Source organism: Aulonocara stuartgranti (assembly GCF_965226115.1).
Source record: "Aulonocara stuartgranti genome assembly, chromosome: 5".
NCBI classification, from domain to species: Eukaryota; Metazoa; Chordata; class Actinopteri; order Cichliformes; family Cichlidae; genus Aulonocara; species Aulonocara stuartgranti.
In genome coordinates, this window is record NC_138943.1 from 20,804,855 (window position 1) to 20,825,987 (window position 21,133).

Below are 21,133 nucleotides of genomic sequence, written 5' to 3' on the forward strand. Positions count from 1 at the left end.
TAGGATTTAATTGCTAAATATTTCAGAACTTGTTTTAAATACAGCTGCTGAAGATAAGCTACTATCAAACGTTATCTAACCAGTGTGGAAACACATTTGTTCTTCTTTCACCGGGACCTTTGAACCCTCTCCCAGCGCCTCCTTTGAACACAACACTTCATCCTACTGTGGAGGAAACTGAAGTAACAGAATAACAAAGCCACCCAAACCGAATATCACCACTGGTAAGTATTTCCTAGCTAGAATTATTTAACTAATACTTATTTCTCTCATGGGTTTGCCATTTTTAAGCTAAAACGTAGGCTATTGACACTGCAGTTATCGTGCTTGAACTAACTTTGTACATTTGATAGTGGACAGTTAAGCTAGTACGAAGCAGTCGCGTTGTTAGCTATGTGAAACTCCTCGATAACGTGTTTACAGTCGGCGCTCTTGTTAGCTACTCTGCGGATGTATACGCACACATATTTAGAGCCCGTATATACTGTAACGAGCCGTCGTTGTTGCTTTATCTTTGTGTCAAGGTATTTCCTGCCACTTCCAGCGAACGAGTCGTCAACAATGTCCGTTGGTAAGTCAGCACCCGACATAGCTGTACTCAAATATACACGAAACACGCTCTAGAAAAAGGAGTTTAGCTCTCCCTTTAAGTGTCTTATCACCAGAAACTCTGTCAGAAGCTTATTACATAGGTAAAAAAACAAAAAACAAAACGAATTTAACCTTATTGCAGTGCAATACATCACAAAACCTTGCCTCAAATAAGGGAAAAACAGTAGTTGTTTGGTATTTTTATGCGTTAAATGTACTAATAGTACTAATATTTGAAAGCTTGTACCCCTGCTTGCTTTTACGTGGCCAAGGAGGAAGCTGTGAGGTCCTATTTGTGCCAACATTATGCTCACATTCATCGTGTCTTTTCGGTTATGCTTTGGTTCACCTTTAAAGTTGTGACAAAACTATTGTTACAAACTGATTGTGTCTGTGCGTTGATCAGCTGACAGGACAAAAACAAAAATGTGGCTGTGACTTTGCTTTCGTCATCCTGTTGCACTTCCTGTCATTTGACAGTGTGGCTTTGCAGCTGGTCTTGATGCGTCTTTTGATTGTGTTGTCTTTATGTGATTTATGAGTGATGGAGTCAATTTGTGTGTGCCATTGGATGAACTTGATCAGCTTTGACGTTGTAGGTGGAGTGAACAATATAGAACTAGTTCTCAACTGACACTGGTTATCAGTTCACATTCCTGTATACCATCAGTATTTTTGTTACAGTGGTGGGTGAAAGCCACCACTCATTTGTTTCTGCTTTTCTTCCAACGAGCTAGACTTTCTTGTAACATGTTAAAAGTGCTCTTAAGCAATAGTTCTCCAAAGTTTTTTCTTTCTTTTGCTTTTTTAACTTATTTTGAATACAGTCTGTGTATCTGATCATATTCATAGGAATGTTTTTTGCTTGTTGAGCCATTTGATAGGGAACTGAGAGACACTTAACTCAGGGGATGTCTACACATAACAGACAACTTTTTAAAGTTTTAAAGGTACTTTTCCCCCCCTGGCAACCTGGCATGAAAACACATAATTAGTTCACAGTTTGACAGCCCTAAAAATTGTATTCACTGAAAACTTGGCATATGTTGGCATGATGTGCTGTGCATCCTTAAAAAACTAGACTAATGGAGGATAAGCAAAGAGACTTAAAGAGCTATTTACAGCAGATGGACACAATCTGAAAGTGTTCTTAAGATATGCTAAAAATAAAAAATCCAGCAAAGACCTGACTTGAAAGATGCATTTGACCCTGCATTTGATCCATATACTGTTTGCTGAAGCCTCATCAAAAAGGTGGCTGTCACTAAGCCATTGTTAAGAAAGGGAAACTGGGAGAAAAGACTAAGGTAATCCAGGGACCTGGCAATAGAAGAAGCAGTGCTATTAATAAAAACATGCCCTGGTTGTATTTTATTATAGAAAATACCAGTATAGACTATTTCAAAGTGTATATTAGCTCATTTGAAAATATGTTGCTTTGTTCAGCAGGATTTTGTGTAATGTACACTGTCAAGATGCTGTTTAATAGATGTGACCACACTAGGGGTTTTTCCTGTATGGCCCTGGTAAACAAAATGTTGCACTTCATAAGCACTGATCTGAATAAGTGGGGGAAAAATCTCCTAAGCAGCCAGATATATGCTCACTGGTCTCATTTTTAACAAAAGGGTGTGCAAACAGAAGGCTTGACCAAGCAGCAGAAGCAGGGAGAAAACCAAAGGACAGTTTTCAGGTACTATGACTGCTTTCTGTTTCTTGCTGAGGCTTTAAGAATATGACTAATTTGTATTTTGCGAAGTAGTTAAGATATTCATCGGGTTAGTTATTTATTTTTTCCTTTTCAAAAGTGGGCCTGTGTGTTTTAGGCTTTTCTGCTGGTGCTGCCGCACCAGATGGTAAGCAGTGTCATTAAAACCTGGGTGAGCTTTCAGGAAAAAGAAACCCTGATATAACCTTTTATTTTTTCCTTACTTTGCAGACACTTCCACTTCAGTACCCAAATAAGATTATCTTTTAAAGATATTATTGTAAATTTAAGTGTTTGTTGTACAATGTACTAGTCTTTTTTTAAAAGCTTTATCAGTTTCCGTTTTGCTTTTAGAGTTTTGGTTAGATACACTTGAATATTTTACTATCACATGAGTTACTTGGATGTAACTGTTAGATATAAAGGTTTTACCATGTAAAAAGCAAAAACCTTTCACACACATGTTTTTTAAACTTTTGAAAAGAAGGAATAGAAATTTTCATCCAGCTGCATACAGTTTTCATGCCACTAGATGGGGCTCTTTGCTTGTTCTTAACAACTCTCTTTGTATGACTATTCTGGTCCATAATATAGTTTCTTCCTAGTTTTGGAGAATTGGATTTACAGAATATTGAAATTTAATTCTCAAGTTGAATAATTGCAATCACTGATTCAGCATTGTGTTTAAAAGCTAAATTAGCAGTGACGTTAACATTACTAAAGCATAAAATATGCAGTATTGAACTTATAAAATATACCAGTGTGATTATTAACTGTGTAAATTTCCAGTCTGTGAAACTTTCAACAGAAAACACTTTAGTTTGCAATTTAGTGATGTGTGTATTGAGAGCATGAACACTAGTAAAATTTAAGATTTTTTTAAATCATTGACCTTCTGTGTTGACTTTTGGATGCTTGTGTGTTTGCTAAACTTTTAAAAGAGTTTATGATGTATTGTAATTTTGCTCCTCAGCTACAGGAAGTAAGTGACAACGAGTCATTAATGCACTGTACTTGTCACAGGTTGTACCACAGCCTCTAGCTGGGCAATAGCTGTCACTATTTATAATACTCCATGTCAGGCGGGCCTCCGTGTGTGTGTGTGTGTGTGTGTGTGTGTGTGTGTGTGTGTGTGTGTGTGTGTGTGTGTGTGTGTGTGTGTGTGTGTGTGTAAGCTGTCCGTCTCCCCTCAGAATTTTCCAGCAAAGAAGACTGGGAGCTCATTGGTGAGCTGGTTATCGTGCTTATCCACAGAGTACCTTCTCTGTTATTTATTTTTTTAGTTACTTGCTGTTCATCGCGATCCTTTGTTTTTGCTTCTCTTGGATACACTGCATGTTTTAATGATATCTATCTAGCTGCTATTTTTAGAAGAGTGGAAAAACTTTTGTCCTTCGCTGACCTAGGCGCTCAGCTGGCTCAGCTGCAGCTGGTCTTCTGGCTTGCTAGCTGTCATGCTAGCTACACTCTTTGATTTCCAATGCCCTCCTCTGTGGCCGCTTTTCCCTGTGCTGCCTACAGGAAGCTCCTTCCCTGGTTGCTAAGGCAACCGAGGACGATGGCCCCCAGCAGGAGTTGGGGAAGCCTTGGGCTGTCTTTCAACTCGGCGTTGTGCAGTGTGCCTGCTGACCCGCCGCTGACTGGGAGGAGGAGCCAACTTTGCAGAGGAGCTTCGCCTGGCCCAGTATGGGTCCTACCGTCCCGCTGTCCCACTGTGAGACAGAGCTCCAGCATCAGAGCTAGTGCTCCTTTCTCCCCCTGCTGGCCACTTCAATGCTCTGACCCACTGTGCTCGACTAGTAACAAGAGCACAGGCGGCAAGATGTCATCTTCTTCCTCCACCTCCTCCTCTAATGCTGCAAATGGACAAGGGAAGCCTAAGCCTAAATCCCCGATGCACAAGAGGGGGAGCCTGCAGAGCACCACCAGCCCTGGTGAGTGTGGGTGAAAGGGTGGGTTTGGGGGGTCCCAAAGAAGAAATGGGGGAACATCTTACGTGGATGTGGGGTCAGAAAATTACACATGTGCTTGTGCAATGGTATTTAAGAATCCATGCTGCTCACAAAGAGCAATGAGAGGGAAGTGGAGAATTCTGCAACTCTAGCTAGTTTTTTTCCGCCTGTAAATTGATTTGAAGCTTCCACCCATGTTGGATACGTTCAGCATGTGTGCTCTTCTGTGTGTAATACACCTCGCTGAATTGATTAACTGCAAAGAACATTTTCACAAAACTTCAGATGAAAGTGATTATTTAACAATTGCTATTCTAGTTTTTTCAGTCGGACAATTACTTAGTGTATGAAACATCAGAAAGTATTGACTAGCGCACATGAATGGTTCTCGAAGCCAGATAACAGTGTAAAGTCCAGCAAGGTTGTGCAAAAGAAAAAAATAATAGTGTGTACTTTGATAAGAAGGTAAAGTTCAGGTTAAGTGTATCATTTGTCATAACGAGGCACCGATGAACAGCCTTTGCTTAACTTGTGAAGTTAATGTTTTGCAGATGAGTGTGACAGTGTAATGTGCATTTATTGTCCTCTTTTGCACAGTGAATATCGCTTTTTGTATACACATTTCTGACTGTCTGTGTATTATTGTCAGATTGTAAAGGAATGTGAGGAGTTTGTGGGCCTATTTACCCGACCACCTTGCACAGTTTCTGCTACAGTTTATCAGCTTTGCACAGAGCAGTGGTATCAGTTTATCTTTCAACTGCATCTCTCTCTCTCATTACAAGTTTCTGTTAGATTGTTCTCTCAGCATCCCAGATAAAAGAAAACAACACATTTAACATTTTGTTTGTGTGAGTGATGGAATAGACAAAAATTATTGTGCTTTTATGATTATCTTTGATTTTAATGTTAACTGCTCTTTCCAGTGAGAAACAATCAAGTTAGACCTGCAATTTATATGTGAAATGAATTGGTTCCTCAGGGTGCTGCACAGCACAAAAGTCGAGCATTTGGAGGGATGCAGCAGCAGATCGTGAGGAGTAACTCACGCTGACACACTGCTTACAGTATTTGCTGAGGACGCCTGTCTTTGGTGCAGTAATAAATAACTTATAGGTCTCTCCAGCCATGCAGTCATTCAAGTCCTCTCAATTAGCCGCTTGGCTGAGCCTTGTGCTCTCCCAGTCTGATAATATGGTCCATTATGGTCCATCTGACTACATTTTTATTTTTGCCTCTAAACGACTGTTCTCAAAGTCAGGTCATGGACTGAAGCTCAATATTTGCATTGTTTCTTCTTGTAACCTCAGCAGAAATAGTTCTCTTATCACATTTTCCCCTCTCACCAAACACATCTCTCCAGCACTGATGCACCCCTGCATACTTGAAACAGTTCTCTTATGCAATGGTTTGAGTGGATTTGCTGGTGTAAACATTGATTAACCAACCAGCTTCCTGGAGGAAACTGCCTCTGCCTGTAGGCTCCGCAGCTCTCCCACTGGACTCTGGCATAAAGCAGAATATGTAATACCCAGTTATATGACGTGATATGTGGAGGTTATTAAAGTGTCTGCCAGAGCAGTGCAGGGAATTCCTCTCACCAGTTTGGATCAGCGCTCTTCTTCCTGTATGCAGCCTTCTATCTTTATTTTTGGCTCTAACTTCATACAGGCTTTTGCACATTTTACCTGCAGGCTGTCTGGTTGTCTAGCTTGATGCTTTTGTCGAGGCAGTTATTTTTGTCTCTTGTATGTATGATGGTTTGTCAGCTCAGCATTTCATAGGTGTGGGGATTGCTGTCTTGTTACCTGGATTTAACATTAGTTTTGTGCCATCTATATAATACTGGATAATGTATTTCTAGTACCCATTTATGTCAGTTCTTTTAATTATTCTAAAAGATATGTTTGTTTGTTTTTAAAATGCACTGTACCCTCGAACCCCCCCCCCAAAATACTGTATCGGTTATTAATAGGTGGCCACTGGTCTGCGGGCACCACATTAATCTGTATCTTTTATACTCTCTACACATCCTGCTGCATGCTGCAGTTGGATGGTTACCGTATTTCCTCCAAGACTCTGGCTGTCTCCTATTCTGGTTCATTATTAAGCAGATATACTGCTTGTGTCACAGCATGTCTCTTGTGCATCTGTCTTCAATTTATGTGTATTCTTACCCCAGGTCATGTGAGCTCTGTGCCGTTACCCCTGAGGGGATTTGCTGTAGTCCTTACTGAATCATTATCATATCTACTCGTCTCCCTGTGGACTTTAACCCAGCTGACTGAAAAGCACCGTGCCTGTTCACCTCTTCTCACTCCCACGCTCTGGCCCTGCAGTAGACAGAAACACGTGACAAGCAAATACTGGGAGAAAACCAGAAGTTGTGTTTTGATCTCCTATTGAAAAGTTGTCAGTGTAACATGTTTTTCAATGTCACTCCTACAATGAATACGCTTAATAGCTTCAATTTAAAGTGAATTTGTTTAGAGAAAAACAGATTATTTTTATTCCGTTTTTGCTCTACACTTTAATATTCAATATTAAAAATGTTTCTTTGCTTTTCTTTCTAACCACTAGAGGGAGGCTTGGGAAAATACAAGGCAGCCCATCGGTTTGAAACAAGCAGCTGGTTGTTAGGGTCTCCGGTCTGTGGCTGTGCTCCCCTCAGACATGACTGAGGACCACTTTGCTCTGTGTTTGGTGGAAAATTCCAGGTCTTTCTTTTGCTATGAATAGCTCAGCTGCTTCCCATGTTAGAAAGGGAAAGCGTCTCAGTCCTGGAAAAGGGATTTTGGAGAGGTAGGAAGTGAGGCCTTGAAAACTGTCACACCAACAGGTGGGCCTGTCGCTATCTGGTAACAACAGGCCCACCTGTTGTTACCAGATAGCGACTGATATCATAATATCTGTCCAGGCAACCCACTCCACTCCACTCACACAGACACACACACAGACACACACAACCCCGTTCAGCTATCTTAGTGAGAACCTTCATTGACATAATGGTTACCCTAACCCTAACCATTAAAAATGAATGCCTAACCCTTACCCTAAACCTCACCATAACCTAATTGTAACCCTGACACTAAAACCACATTTTGAGCCTCAAAAAGGCCTTCAAACTTGTGAGGACACACTCACTGGTCCTCACAAGTGACTGCTGGTTCTCACAAGTATAGTAGAATGCGAATTTCGGTCCTCACAAAGATAGCTAGACAGAAACAGACACACACTCACATAGAAACACACAGAAGATTGGTTTGTTTCCACTCTACCATTTCTCACTCGGGTGCTCTGCTGGCTGACAGGCTGTACAGATGGTTATGATGGGTTGTATTTCAGTGCTTAAGTACAGTTAAGCATGCTACTTTGGTCTGTCTCTGCTCTTGTCGTGGCTCCCAATGAAGATCCATTTTCATTTAATCCACCTCATTCGATCACACATGAAGCAGCATCAGCTGATGTTTCAGTCCTTCACTGACTTCTTATTGTGTTTTGACCTCAGTGACTCATTGAATCTCTCACCCACCCCCTCCTGTTCATTTGATGATTCTCCAGATCATATTCTAAACTTTAATTAGGAATATACTCTCACACTTGCAACTCCACACTGATGTTTCTCACATTCCAGTTCATTGGTCATCTCACACATAGAAAAGTCATTTGTTCAGTCTGACAGCTGGCCAGTTTTCCACATTTCTGATATCTTCATGTTAAACTATTCATCTTTAGTTGATGTCAGAACATATAATAGGAACTTTTTCCTTTTGTTGTTATATTCTTATCACACCGCAACTCGTTCTTGCTTTGAAAAAATAGATTCCGCTATACAGCCTGAGTCAGGTTAGTCGCAGTTGTTTTAGTTTGCAACCATTAGTTGATACAGTAATGAAATATTAGTCATTAAAGCAAACAGTGCACAATTGGCCAGAGTTTAATCTTTAATCAAACTTCTGTATTTATAACATCCTTTTGTGGAAGCTCTGCCAGCAACACAAGACACTAAATCACAGCTAGAATTGCGAGTTTTCAACAGTGCGCAATTCATTTACACCAAAGCAAAGAGAGCAGTAAATGTGCATGGAAACGGATCAAAAGCTTTCTTGCTTAGCCATGGCAGGGAAGCAGTAGTCCCTTTATTGTCTCTGGCTTTGATACTTCACACAGTTTTTGTCTCAGGGTTGGAATTGTGAGCTCTTGATGTCCGAGCAGCGCTAACTGCAGAGGGTTATATGTTGACACTATCAAATGACACAGTGTTCCTTTTAGATATTCCGATATGGTGAGAAGTGCACTGACAGTGGTGACAACAACAACTGTGGTCTGGATAATCACAGAGGGTCAAAATGAATGATGTGAATACATGTGCCTTTTTTGGTGTGTGACTATTAGTGTTTACATGTGCTGCTGTGGGTATGCAACATGTTTTGTGCACAGTTCGGTGTCTCGGGCTCCAGAGAGAACTTATTGTTTTGAGAAGATTCCCGTTGGACGGGGGGATGGGATACAAAAACAGCAGCGCAAATGCTGGGAAGCAGTTTTATTTGCATGTTCACCCTCTTTCATTCACACGGAAATGCTTGTGCAATTGTGTCAGCTCTCTTTTTCTTCAGGGAGAAAGGGAGTGAAAAATAATGCACAGCGACTCCCCTGTGCTGTTAATTAGTCTCCAGGGAAAGAGATTTGCAGAACACAACAGATGATGTAACTGCAGAAAAACTCAAGCTGGGGCTGAAAAAGAAAACCTACCTCAGTGCTTGTGAGAAATGTGACTTAACAAAAACCACTGGACATATAGTATGTCTGAATTTAATTCACACAAGGCTGTAGGTGGTTTCAGCCAGCAAGCCTCTTAAATGATTCTGTTGTAGTAACACAATCAGTGGCAGAACACATTGCCATTTGTTGTTTACAATGGATGTCTTTCTTGTTTTTAAGCTCAGAACAGAAAGTCAAAGGAAATATTCCACAAGCCAAAGGCCCGAAGGTCAAATAAATCAGGACTGGTCAACTTACTCTCATAACATTTATAACTTCCTCAGTCAGCTTCTTGATAGGTTCATGAAGATGAGATATCACCTATTTGTACAAGAAATTTAACCGTCAAGTCTCCAAACAGTTGGAGTGTTTCCATTCAAGCATCTAAATAAATCTCATATACTTTTGCTGTATTAAATTTGCAATATTGAACTCCATCAACCGTGTTGCTTAAGTCCTATTAGGTTATCATAGACAGGTAGACAAAATAAAATAATAAAGAAATATAAATAGTAAGACTGAGAATGTGCAAAAGACAATACAAGCAAGTAGTAATGGCAGTTGAGTTGAATAATTCTGAAGGAGAATCAGCTTGATTTAATTAAAAGTTTTTGAAGACTTCTATAAGAGGCTCCTCATCTGTGCTTCAGGTTGGATTATATAACAAACACAAATTTCAAATTCAAATTTTATTCGTCACACACACACACAACCATGCACAGTATGACATGAGGTGAAATTATTATTGCTGTGCAATTGCCCAACCATTAAATGACAGTAAGAATTGACACTAATATTTACAGATTACTACCAAAAATTTGCAGATTTTAACTTAGAAATTTACAGTAAAAATGTTCAAAATAGTTTACATAAGAAATTATTAATAAAAAGAAATTATAAATTATAAGAAGTGTGCAAAAATAAAAACCAGAGTGCGTGTGGAAATGTAACGTCTGTGGGAGAGTTCAGTCCTACACCTGGTTCAGAGCCCGAATAGCCTGGGGGAAGAAGCCCCTCTTCATTGTCTCTGTTTTGGCCTTAAGGAAACTGAAGCACTTCCCAGACCTCAACAGTGAGAAGAGTCCATTGTTGGGATGGGAGAGGTCCATCGTAATCTTCCTGGCTTTAGTCCTGCACCACTTGGTGCAGATGGACAGCAGGTCAGGAAGCTCTGATCGAATGATACGTTCGGCTGAGCGCACCACTCTTTGCAGATCTTGTTTGTCCTGCTTGGTGCCGTTCCCATACCAGGTGCAGATGTTTGCCGTCAGGACGCTCTCGATGGTGCAGGAGTAAAAGTTCTTAAGCTCCCTCAGTGGCAGATGGAAGTCACTACTGTAAGTCTTCTGAAGAATAAGAGACGCTGGCGGGCTTTAATGTAGCAGGACCATGACAGGTCCTGAGTGATGTGGACACCCAGGTATTGGAAACTGTCCACTCTCTCCACTGGCATGCCATTGATGATCAGGACTCATAATTCCTCGCCTGCTTTGTAGTAAAGTCTACGATCAGCTCCTTAGTCTTGCTGACATTTAGGAGGAGGTTGTTCTCCTGGCACCAGGTCTCCAGGTTCCTAATCTCCTCCAGGTAGGCCTTCTCGATGTTGTCGGAGATCAGGCCCACAACAACAGTGTCGTCAGCAAACTTGACAATGGAGGTGGTGTCTGATGTGGCTACACAGTCATAAGTGTACAGTGATTACAGCAGGGGGCTTAAAACACAGCCCTGAGGCGCTCCAATGCTGAGTGAGATGGAGGGGGAGACTTGTTTTCCTACTGATTGGGGTCTGTCTGTGAGGAAGTTGAGGATCCACTGACACAGTGATGAACTGAGTCCTAAATCGTTCAACTTGGTGAAAAATTTAGAGGGAATTATTGTGTTGAATGCTGAACTGTAGTCCACGAACAGCATCCTAACATAATTCCTTCTGCCAGTGTCCATGTGACTCAGGGATGTTTGGAGCAGGTGAGCTATGGCATCGTCTGTGGAACGATTAGTCCGGTATGCAAACTGAAGTGAGTCGATGGTGGCAGGAAGTGAAGAAGTGATGTGATCTCTCATCAGTCTTTCAAAATACTTCATCACAATTTATAACATATTAAATGATTGTTACACAGGAAGGTGTAGTGGGGAAAACAGAACATCACTCAAAACAAAGAAGATTAACTTTTACAGAATCACAATGATCACATTATCAATTATTTGTCAGTAATGAAATATAAAGCAAACATTTGTTTGTTATTTCATCTGTTTACATTTATTTGAATAAATTCAATTAATGTTCTACACTTGCCACATCCTATACAAGAGCTGCATTTGAGGCGGGCTTCCTCTTTACCTGCAAAACAAGATGGCTGCCACAGAGGTTTGACCTGAGTGACTTAAACGAAAAAATTTTTTCCTGTACATTGGTCCACAAAGGAGTATTTAGCACTCATTTTACAACATTTAAGAATCACTATAGGGGAGATGAACTTAGTGATTCCTAACAGTGATTGATTGTTTGTGTGTCCTGCTCACATTCAAAGCCCACAGTGACTAACATAGTCACATGACAATACCATTAACACTACTACTGCTGTTATTAATAGCAAACCCGTGGGTGGGAGATAAACATATATACACATGCTACGATCATTGTAAAATGATGCTATGGGTATATTGTAATCTGAAATTCTATTCAGTGCTCAATGAAACTGTCAAATGCACCAAAATGATGTATGATGATGAATATAATGAGGGATATGTATAAAATATTTTAAATATGTCATATAGATGTTGGCACTCACGGTACCCTGGGAAATGTTTGTTTCTATTTAAGTTTCCTCAAGACTGTTCCACATGCCTAGGAGAAGATAGTGATTTCTTTCATCCATGGATTATTTTCATTAATTCCAGTTACCGGTAATGTACTTTTTGTTCAGTCTTTTGACTGGCAGTCAAACAATAGATCAGTCTTTACAAGAACCACACCCACCCCATATCCCTTTGAACATCTCACTTAGCCATAAAATTTACTCCCACAAAAAACAAACAAACACCTTGCTGTTTTTTCAGGGACATGCTGGAGACCACAAACCTGCAGTATAAAAATTAACCTTATCCTGCTGCTGACTGTGTGTTCTCATCTATAAAGTAGTTGGATACACAAAAGGATAAATTACACTTGCAGTCAAATAAATATTTTAATCACAAACACAAGACTGAACTTCCAAAACCACTCTTTAAAAGTCGTCCAGCTCTGAAGGACAAAATAAAATCAGAAATTAGAAAGAAGCAGTGAATGAGCATCAGAAAAGCAGTTTGTACAGAAATAATAAATTTCCATTTATTAGATTTTCTTAATACTGGTATTCATAACATCATTTACAGTCATGACATGACTGAAGCTGTGTGTTCATGAATGAGAGGTGGGAAGGGAAGTAAAGTAGGAGTGGCTTTTTATCCAGGGCCGCCTCCATTTTATAGCACAATGCATGAAGCATGAAGTGGTTAACGCTTGTCCTTCCCCCTTTTTTTTGCCACGTGGTATGATCCAACCCAGTATTTAAATCCGGGGGCTTGAAGGCTCTGCTGTTCATGCACAGTAAACCGGTGTAGTACAGGAAGCAGCTGAGAGAGAGGCAGAGACAAAATCGGGGAAAAGAGGAGAAGAAAGAAAAAAGAGAACTGCTTCTGCAGCACACTGAAGGCGGCAGTTACAGCAGGAGCAGGAAAGGAGAGACAAAAGGAGGAGAACTGGGTGATGTCGTCTTAGAGCGGCTTGGTTTCTGGAGAGAGCGTTCTTTTCTCTGTTTGCTGTCATTCTCTCTCTTCCACTGTACCAGCGGGGGAGGGTACATCGGCCGTCCCAGGCCTAGTTACATGTCCCAGCATCCCACCACAGCTCAGACAAGGCCACTGCGACCGTAACGGAGACTGTGAGAACAGGACAAGACAGGGAGCTAGAGGTACTGTAATCTATGGCATTAAAATACAAAACAGTACCTTAGCATGTAAAGCCTGTAAACGTGAATAGTGTGTTAAAAGAAGTTTCATCAGTTCTTATTAAGCATGATACTTATCGCTCCCAAAATACCTCACAAACGAGCTCATCGTGACAGATGAGGTGCAAGTAAACAACAGTTGTTGTGTATTGGAATAAGTTGACAGCATAAGGCTGACAGTGAGGGGAAATGTGTACATGAGTGTGAGATAAGTGTGAGGTAAGGAGCATAAACAACCGGTGTGTTGCTTATGGTGATCTTTGCAAAGCTTAATATGCTTCAGTTTTTTGTTTTTTTTGTTTTTAACAGGCTCTGGATGTTGCAGTGGTTGAATATTTGGGGCATCTAGTCTTTGCTGCTGTCTGCTACAGCTAACTATAGTGCAGTACCGTTACTTGCTTGATTAATCGGGCAAATTATTCAATGTGAGTTGATTAAAAACAAAACGCATACAGTTCATAGCAACCATTCTCTCAAGAGTGCACAGTGAAGTAAAGAGGTGATTTGCAGCAGCGTGTCGGTTGCTGAACAGGTGCCACTGTAGCTAGAAGAAAACAAACATCCTTTTCAGATTTGCCCCTTCATTAACACTGAAACCCTCAGGCGGTTAGTGTCAGCAGATACTCGCTTAAAAACCCACCTGAGCATGTTTACCTTCCCGATGTTTGTAAGGGCAGTGCTTTAGTGAGAACAGCTGGTATCTGTTTTCTTTATTTTTGTATGCGAAGGGGATTATTAGATATGTTTCCATCTTCTGTTAGAGGCTGTTTATGTTATACACAGCAAGGGAAAGCACTGAGAATGATCCTGTTAGTTTCTATGTGTGAACTGACACATGTTATCTCTGTAGCAAACCTTCATTATGTTTAAAAAAAGGGTCCTTCAGAAAGCTTTTTTGCAGGCAGTAGTTAGCTGGAAAATTTCATCATCTGTGTTTGTTTCCTTCTGCAGGCTGAGTACTGAAACTACATTTTGGAGATTAAGGTCCAAAGTAGAGATTTATTCTCATCTGTAGTTGCTAAGGAACATATGAAGCCTGTGTCATTACTTTCCCTCTCAGTGTAATCTCTAAAGCAAAGTAAAGCTTTCTAAACAGTGGAGCTACAGATGCAGTAATCCAGGCCTTGTCTTTGCACCGGACATTGAATTGAGCTCAACTGACATAGGAGTTGTATGCCTGATCCCATTATTTGGCGATTTAAAACTACAATTCAGACATTCCAATATTTAGACAATTTTTTTTTCTTTTAGACACATGAGATAAACCGATTTCCCAATCATTCCATATGTTTAGTTATTTATTTACTTGTTTATGCTCTGCCTGACTCTGCGTGAATCAGCTGGTTGTCGTGTTTGTGGCATTCCAAGCATGTTACCAACAGGGAAATTGCAGAGTAGAAATACACAGCATAATGACAACCTTTATTTAGTTAATTTATATACATACTTATTTTTTGGTTTAAAATTTGCAAGCTGATTGATTTTACATGGCCAGCATGCTCAGCTATTAGTAGGTTAACTGCATAGTCATATTATGTTGTAAATATGCTATCATTACATTAGTGCTCTACAAACATCTGTGTGCCAGTAGAATGCAGTACAGTGCAGCAGCTCAGATGAGATGATGCCTGATGCTGAGATCAGCTAGTCTGCTGGGACTGAGCTGATTTCAGGGCCTGACTCAACTAATTGATGCGCTTAATCTGTAAGAAACATTTAGTTTTTGTTGACATTATCAGAAAGTTGATCATTCTACTATATGCGGAGTTTTTAGTACTCAACACAGTACTTTAAATTTCATTTAAAAGTGTTTCTAATGTCTTGTCTATATAACTGTCTTAATGGGGTGACAAATATGCCCAGTAGAGAATTTAAGCATATATTGTTATACTTCTGAGAAAATTGTCATTATATTATTATTTTTGTTCAGTCAGCACATTTTTGTTAATTTTTGCATAGCCAGCATGGATCCCTGCAGAGATGCAGGTCCATATGCCTTCACTGCATTGTTCAGCAGAGGGTCATTTGGCCTCTCAACTGCCTCTTGCTGCAGAAAAATAGTTATTCTCTGTTATTTGACCATATAAGGTGTATATGTATGCAGCCAAACTCCATCAACAGAGACATGTGCACCAGTTAAACAAAAGGGCAAGAAAATACCAAGAAAAGCGTTTTGGCAAGGTTGCTGCAGTTAGTGGTAGACACACTTTTAAATTCATGTCATTATGTCAGGGTGTGTCTGTTTCAAATATAGGTAGGTCAAAAAACAGCATAGAGAGGAGAAACAAACATATTTTGCTAAGTATAATACTTGAAATTCCACTTTAGCTCAATTGTAGTCACCTTAGTTTCATTCCTAAGAGGCTTTGAGACAGTGTGGCAATCTCTAATGCTCGAGATTCTACAGTTTTTGTCTTTTAGAAAAGATTCAAACTCTAAATGAAATAAATGAGATGTGATTGAAATGATCAGTTGTCTTTTGGGTACCAGAAATGAAGTTCATTTGAGGGTTTATTTCAGCCTCCTTTGACTAAAGGTGATAACTGCCTCTTTTATGCTGCACTAAAAAAAAGCAGAGATGCAACATAAAGGGTTTGTTTTTAGTGCAGTCTCATGCAATTGGTAGCTTGATAATCAGTGAACCTGACAGAAATGCCCATAAGTTACAGAGAAGAATGGAATAAATGAAATAAAGTATATGAAATAGTAGCAAAGCTTTGTTTATCATTATAGTGACACCTAAAATGAGATTTGGAGATAGATGTGATATTTTAGCAAATCAAGTACATTTTTAGTTCTGCCGAGTTATAAAATTCCAAAACACAAAGATTCAGATTGATGTCTGCCATCACCAGTTCTCAAGTTAAGCACCATCATTTAAGCTAGGCCAACTATTTGCAGCTTGTAGTTACTCAACCTGAAAACATGTTAAGCAGCATTTCAGCAAGAATATTCTTACCTACTGTGAAAAGAGCTGTAACACAGAGGTGGGACCAAGTCATTGTTTTGCAAGTCTCAAGTAAGTCTCAAGTCTTTATCCTCAAGTCTCAAGTCAAGTCTCAAGTAATGTCAGGCAAGTCAGAGTCGAGTCTCAAGTCACTGGTGTAAAAGTCCAAGTAAAGTCACAAGTCTGAAACTTTGAATTTCAAGTCCTTTCGAGTCTTTAAAAAAAAAAATGAAAAAATAATGTTGCAGTTATATGCTAAATGTAAATATTAGACCATGTAATTTTTAAATCTGTGTTTTTCTCAACACATGACAAAATAGTGAACTTAGAAAATATACACAAATTGTGAAATTGCACCTCTTTAAAATGCAGCTCAATTAAACCTAGCTCCAAGAATAATTTTCACCGACAGTTCTGAGATAAGCTGCATGTTATTCTTGGATGCGGTTGTAGGACCGGCTTTAAAATCGCATGACAAAAATATCATACACATTAAAAAAACTGTATCACCAACGTAGCCTGGACAACATTTGCTAGTTAGATGAAGTCAGCTATCTCATCGTAGCATATTTATATGCATATTTATAATCATACGGCTCTTGGAGTGAGTGCACACACTCATGAAGTTTAGTAACTTCAGGTCACTGCAACAAGCCCAGGTACAGTTTACTGACGGATGGGTGCAGGACCTTGAAATGCACCGTGTAGAACGAAAGACCATCGTACGTATCATAAGTTTACCAGTCTCACAAATCGTCGTCATAAATACACATTCGTTAACCGTTTATTAATAGGACCTTTGAGCTCAACGGTAATTAATTAGTAGTGGAAATAATTTCTGGTAGCGTTACAGAAATGTAGCAGTGACAATAATACTGTATGCTGTAATCGTACTGGACAATTAGTGATACAAAACAACTGTTTTATCCTGTGAATAAAAGTATATGTTTTTGTCAATGTACCATAATAACAGAAGCGAAACGCAATATTGTGTCAGGACAATTCACTATTTATGCACAATAAATAAAGGAGCATAGCGCGACAATTTCTGTTCAGCGCCAGACTTGCTTGTAACCTATATCACCAATTATGTTATGAAAATGACGTATTAACTACTAAAAAACACTGAGCTTCGTGTTAATGCTTGGAGCAGACTAACCTGTGAGCTGGAGTGTTCTGGGACGTTATAATTGGTCTTTGAATGGCTGCAATCCAGGCCATCCGTCGCCTCTTTGTTACTTCGGAAACATGGCTCGAACAATTTCTCTTCAACGACGTAATCCGATAACAACCGATCTCTTTACCCGTCGGCTTCCCGTGGCTGTCATGTGACCGGCTATTGCAGTTAATAATACAACGGCTTCTTGACATTTTTGTGTTTCTTTTTATCGCTGTATAACTGATTTTAATTGAAAGCCTGCGTGCGCTAGTACCGCTTGACCGCTTGCCACGAGTTCCCAGAATCCTTTGCGGTTCTACCCGTGAATGACGTCACATTTTCAATCTCTATATAATATGCATGTTAAATTTTATATTTGGGGTAAAATATCAAGTCTTTTCAAGTAAACCGGTTCAAGTCCAATTCAAGTCCCAAGTCATTGGTGTAAAAGTCCAAGTCAAGTCACAAGTCTTACAACATTTTTTCAAGTCAAGTCTAAAGTCATAAAATTAATGACTCGAGTCTGACGCGAGTCCAAGTCATGTGACTCGAGTCCACACCTCTGCTGTAACATAGTGAATTTGATACAAAGCAGTCCTGATTCAGAGGCCAGTGAGCTGACTGGGACTTTCCTGCCTTTAATGTGCTGCCTTTAACAGCTGTGGTGGTCTGGGATTTTCAGAGACTTAGTGAGAGCCAATTAATTTCATTATAAACAAACAAAGCTAAGCTAAACTTTTTCATTTAGTGTCATTCACCAAAATGCAATGTGTATATGCTCAGGCTTTAATGAAGATCTTGAGTGCACTTCCCTCCTTATAAAACATTAGCCAAGCCAATGCTATCATGAAGTCTTCTTCCCTCTCTTTGTTGACACACTGCTGCATATCTTGGTACATTAATGCAACCTGTAAATCAGAGGACGTCAATGATGTCGTTGGTAGGACTTTGTATTGCCTCTTTGTGCTTGTGCAGATGATAAACAAAACAGGAATTCTTAGGACAGTGAATTAGCTTTGATGTAAGTGAAAAATCTCATTTAACCACTCAACAAATTTTTCAGTCTAGCCTTAGAGAAATGGCAGAGCCAGACCTGATGTGTCTGTATCACCAGTAAGTTTGTCATATAAAGAAAAGTGAACAAACTGCTAGCTGTAAATTAAAAACTTACAACTGGGACCTGCATTAGCAGCTTAGCCAATCTGCATTATATTTTGCAGATACAGAAATGTATCTAAACCTGAATTGTAATGTTAGATCTGACACTAGGAATTTTGGTTATCCAGTGGGGCTGTTTAAGACGGACTATAATACGAGGCTTATGAAAAGTTAGATTCTTACAAACTTGCTTTGCTGTGAAAACACACTTTTGTTAAACTGCTACATTTTGCTCTTGCTTTGACATATGTTCATGAATAAACTGTACAGTGCTGTGTTTTGCTTCTTTGGTGTGATCTAGAGCTAGAACTTGGGAGAATGAGGTAGACTCGAAGGACTGCATTGATCCTTTTAGAGTAGGAGCCAGCTCCTCAGATACTAAACGAGCATGTGGGCGGTGTGCAGTCTCAGGTCCCAGGGACATCACAGAGGCTTAGGATGGAGTGCTTTGTCAATATTACCCAGGGTTATGAGAAAGCTCAAGATGAAGATGAAAGGGTTAAGCTATTTCACTCTGAAATAGGCAGGAACGCTCACACAGCAAACGACATGTTTGGTCTGGAAGTCAGTGCTTGTGTACCAAAGCAAATAAAAAGGATGCTTACAAAAATACTGCCAAGAAAAATGAGCACGATTAGATTTTAGGTCCCTCTTTAACATAAGTCTTAAATATTAAAAATGTGTAAAGATTATAGAAACAATGTCGTCTTCATTTTATTAATTGACGCTCTTGCTATTTCTTATTGTAATTTCACATTCTTTTTTTTTTTTTTTTTATAACTTTTTATTTGTCAGTTTACAGTATGAGAATACAAAACTTACGGTCAGCATAGGAGACATACACAATTCCAGTAATAGCATCTTCTTACATCATGGTAATATTCAATTATTCAGTACAATTCACATTCTTTTTAAGTAAGCCATTAAATGACTTGGTGGGCCTTTGTAAATAAAGTTTCCTTACCGGGCTGTTAGGGCTAGGTTGTTGTTTTACTGTGTAGCACATGTTGTGATTTTGAATGTTATTTGTTTTAGTGATTTTAAATTAGTATTATTAGTAATATCACTGTTGTTAGCTAAGTTAGTGGAAATGTACTTTTTCTGCTTGCTTGTGCTTTAATTTTTCTTTTTTTTTTTCCAATCATTTTTGGTGCATTTACTTGCATTAGAAGTCTGTAGAAAGTTTGTACTGCCCATCAGAGTGATGTCACTGAGATAAATAGAGTTGTGATGTACTGGATTAGGAGTCATCTGTTATGGAAAGGCCAGAGGATTACATGGATACTATACTGGGAATGACTGTTTATGTGAGCATCTGTATACTTAAGTCACCTGTTTGTCCATTTTAAAATGAAAAATAAGCCTCGTTTGGCTTGAAACTTTCCGTCCAGTGTAATCTGTGTCACCACCGTAATTCAGTTACATTTGGGTTTTTCCATAAGATAAGATAAGATAAGATAACTCTTTATTGTCATTGCACAGTCATACATAGTACAGTAGTACAATGAAATTGGAAAAACTGTCCTACGTCGGCACTACATATAACACAACACGACACGATATGACACATCACAACGTAACAAACAACACAACACAGTATATTAACTTAGTATAAAAAAGAAGAATAAGTGTATGTGTATTGCACACTGTTATTATTGCACATTAATTATTATTGCACCTTGTTATAAATATAAATATTATTGTTATCGTTTTAAACATTGTTACCTCCCCCTAAAAAGTCCAGGGAGGTATCCAGTCAGGTCAGCTATTTACATTGATCAGGGCTATTGCCCTGTTGTAAAAGCTGTCCTTGAGTCTATTTGTTCGGGACCTCAGCAGCCTGAACCTCCTGCCAGAGGGCAGCAGCTTAAACACCCGGTGTCCTGGGTGTGTGCAGTCCCATAGGATGCTGCGTGCCCTCTTGAGACAGCGAGTGCTGTACAGGTCCTTCAGGGAGGGAAGAGGATGTCCAATGATTTTTTGGGCCATGTTGATGACCCTCTGGAGTGCCTTTCTGTGTGCTGTGGTGCAGCTGGAGAACCACACACCGATGCATTATGTCAGCACACTTTCAATGGAGCAGCGGTAGAAGACGGTCAGCAGCTCCTTCTTCAGGTCCATTTTTCTGAGGATTCTCAGAAAGTGGAGACGCTGTTGGGCCTTCTTTAAGACCGCAGAGGTGTTAGAGCTCCATTGGAGGTCTGTGTCTATGTGCACACCCAGAAACTTGAAACTGGACACCCTTTCCACGCACTCCCCGTTGATGCTGACAGGCTGCAGCTCGGACTTCCTCCTTCTGAAGTCAACTACCAGTTCTTTTGTTTTGGTGGTATTGAGGTCCAGGTTGTTGTCTGCACACCAATCTGACAGCCTCTGAACTTCAGCTCTGTATGCAGTCTCATCTCTCCCTGAGATGAGCCCCACCACAGTGGTATCATCTGCAAACTTGATGACTGCGTTGTCTGGGTGGGAACTAACACAGTCATGTGTGTACAGAGTGTACAGTAGGGGACTCAGTACACAGCCTTGTGGAGAGCCGGTGTTGAGGCTGAGGGCTGAGGAAAGATGAGGCCCCACTCTAACTCTCTGTACACGGTCTGAGAGGAAGTCTCTGATCCAGCGGCAGGTGGTGGAAGGAAGTCCAATTTCCAGCAGTTTATCTATTAGTCTGTCCGGGAGTATCGTATTGAAAGCAGAGCTAAAGTCAACAAAGAGCAGCCTGGCGTAACGGCCCTGCACTTCCAGGTGAGAGATGGTGGTGTGGAGCGTTGTAGCAATGGCATCTTCAGTTGATCTGTTAGCTCTGTATGCAAACTGGAGCGGGTCGAGTGTGGGTGGCAAGCAGGACATGATGTGACGTCGGACCAGTTT

General features: G+C 40.0%; 1 protein-coding gene across 5 annotated transcripts in view; it reads left to right on the forward strand.

The window, feature by feature from the left end:
• The window catches only part of LOC309706410 (AMP deaminase 2-like), a 38,691-nt gene that overhangs the window by 135 nt on the left and 17,423 nt on the right, over positions 1-21,133 (forward strand). Inside the window, exons 2-3 of one of the 5 annotated variants that reach the window (XM_082532927.1) lie at positions 136-224; positions 525-571. In XM_082532927.1, the coding sequence (XP_082389053.1) occupies positions 562-571 (10 nt within the window). In that variant the 5' untranslated portion in view covers positions 136-224; positions 525-561. Of the gene's footprint in view, positions 1-9; positions 225-524; positions 572-3,835; positions 4,234-12,776; positions 12,963-21,133 lie in introns of those variants that run through there. The other 4 variants (XM_082532926.1, XM_082532925.1, XM_082532924.1 and 1 more) reach the window with 4 other exon arrangements.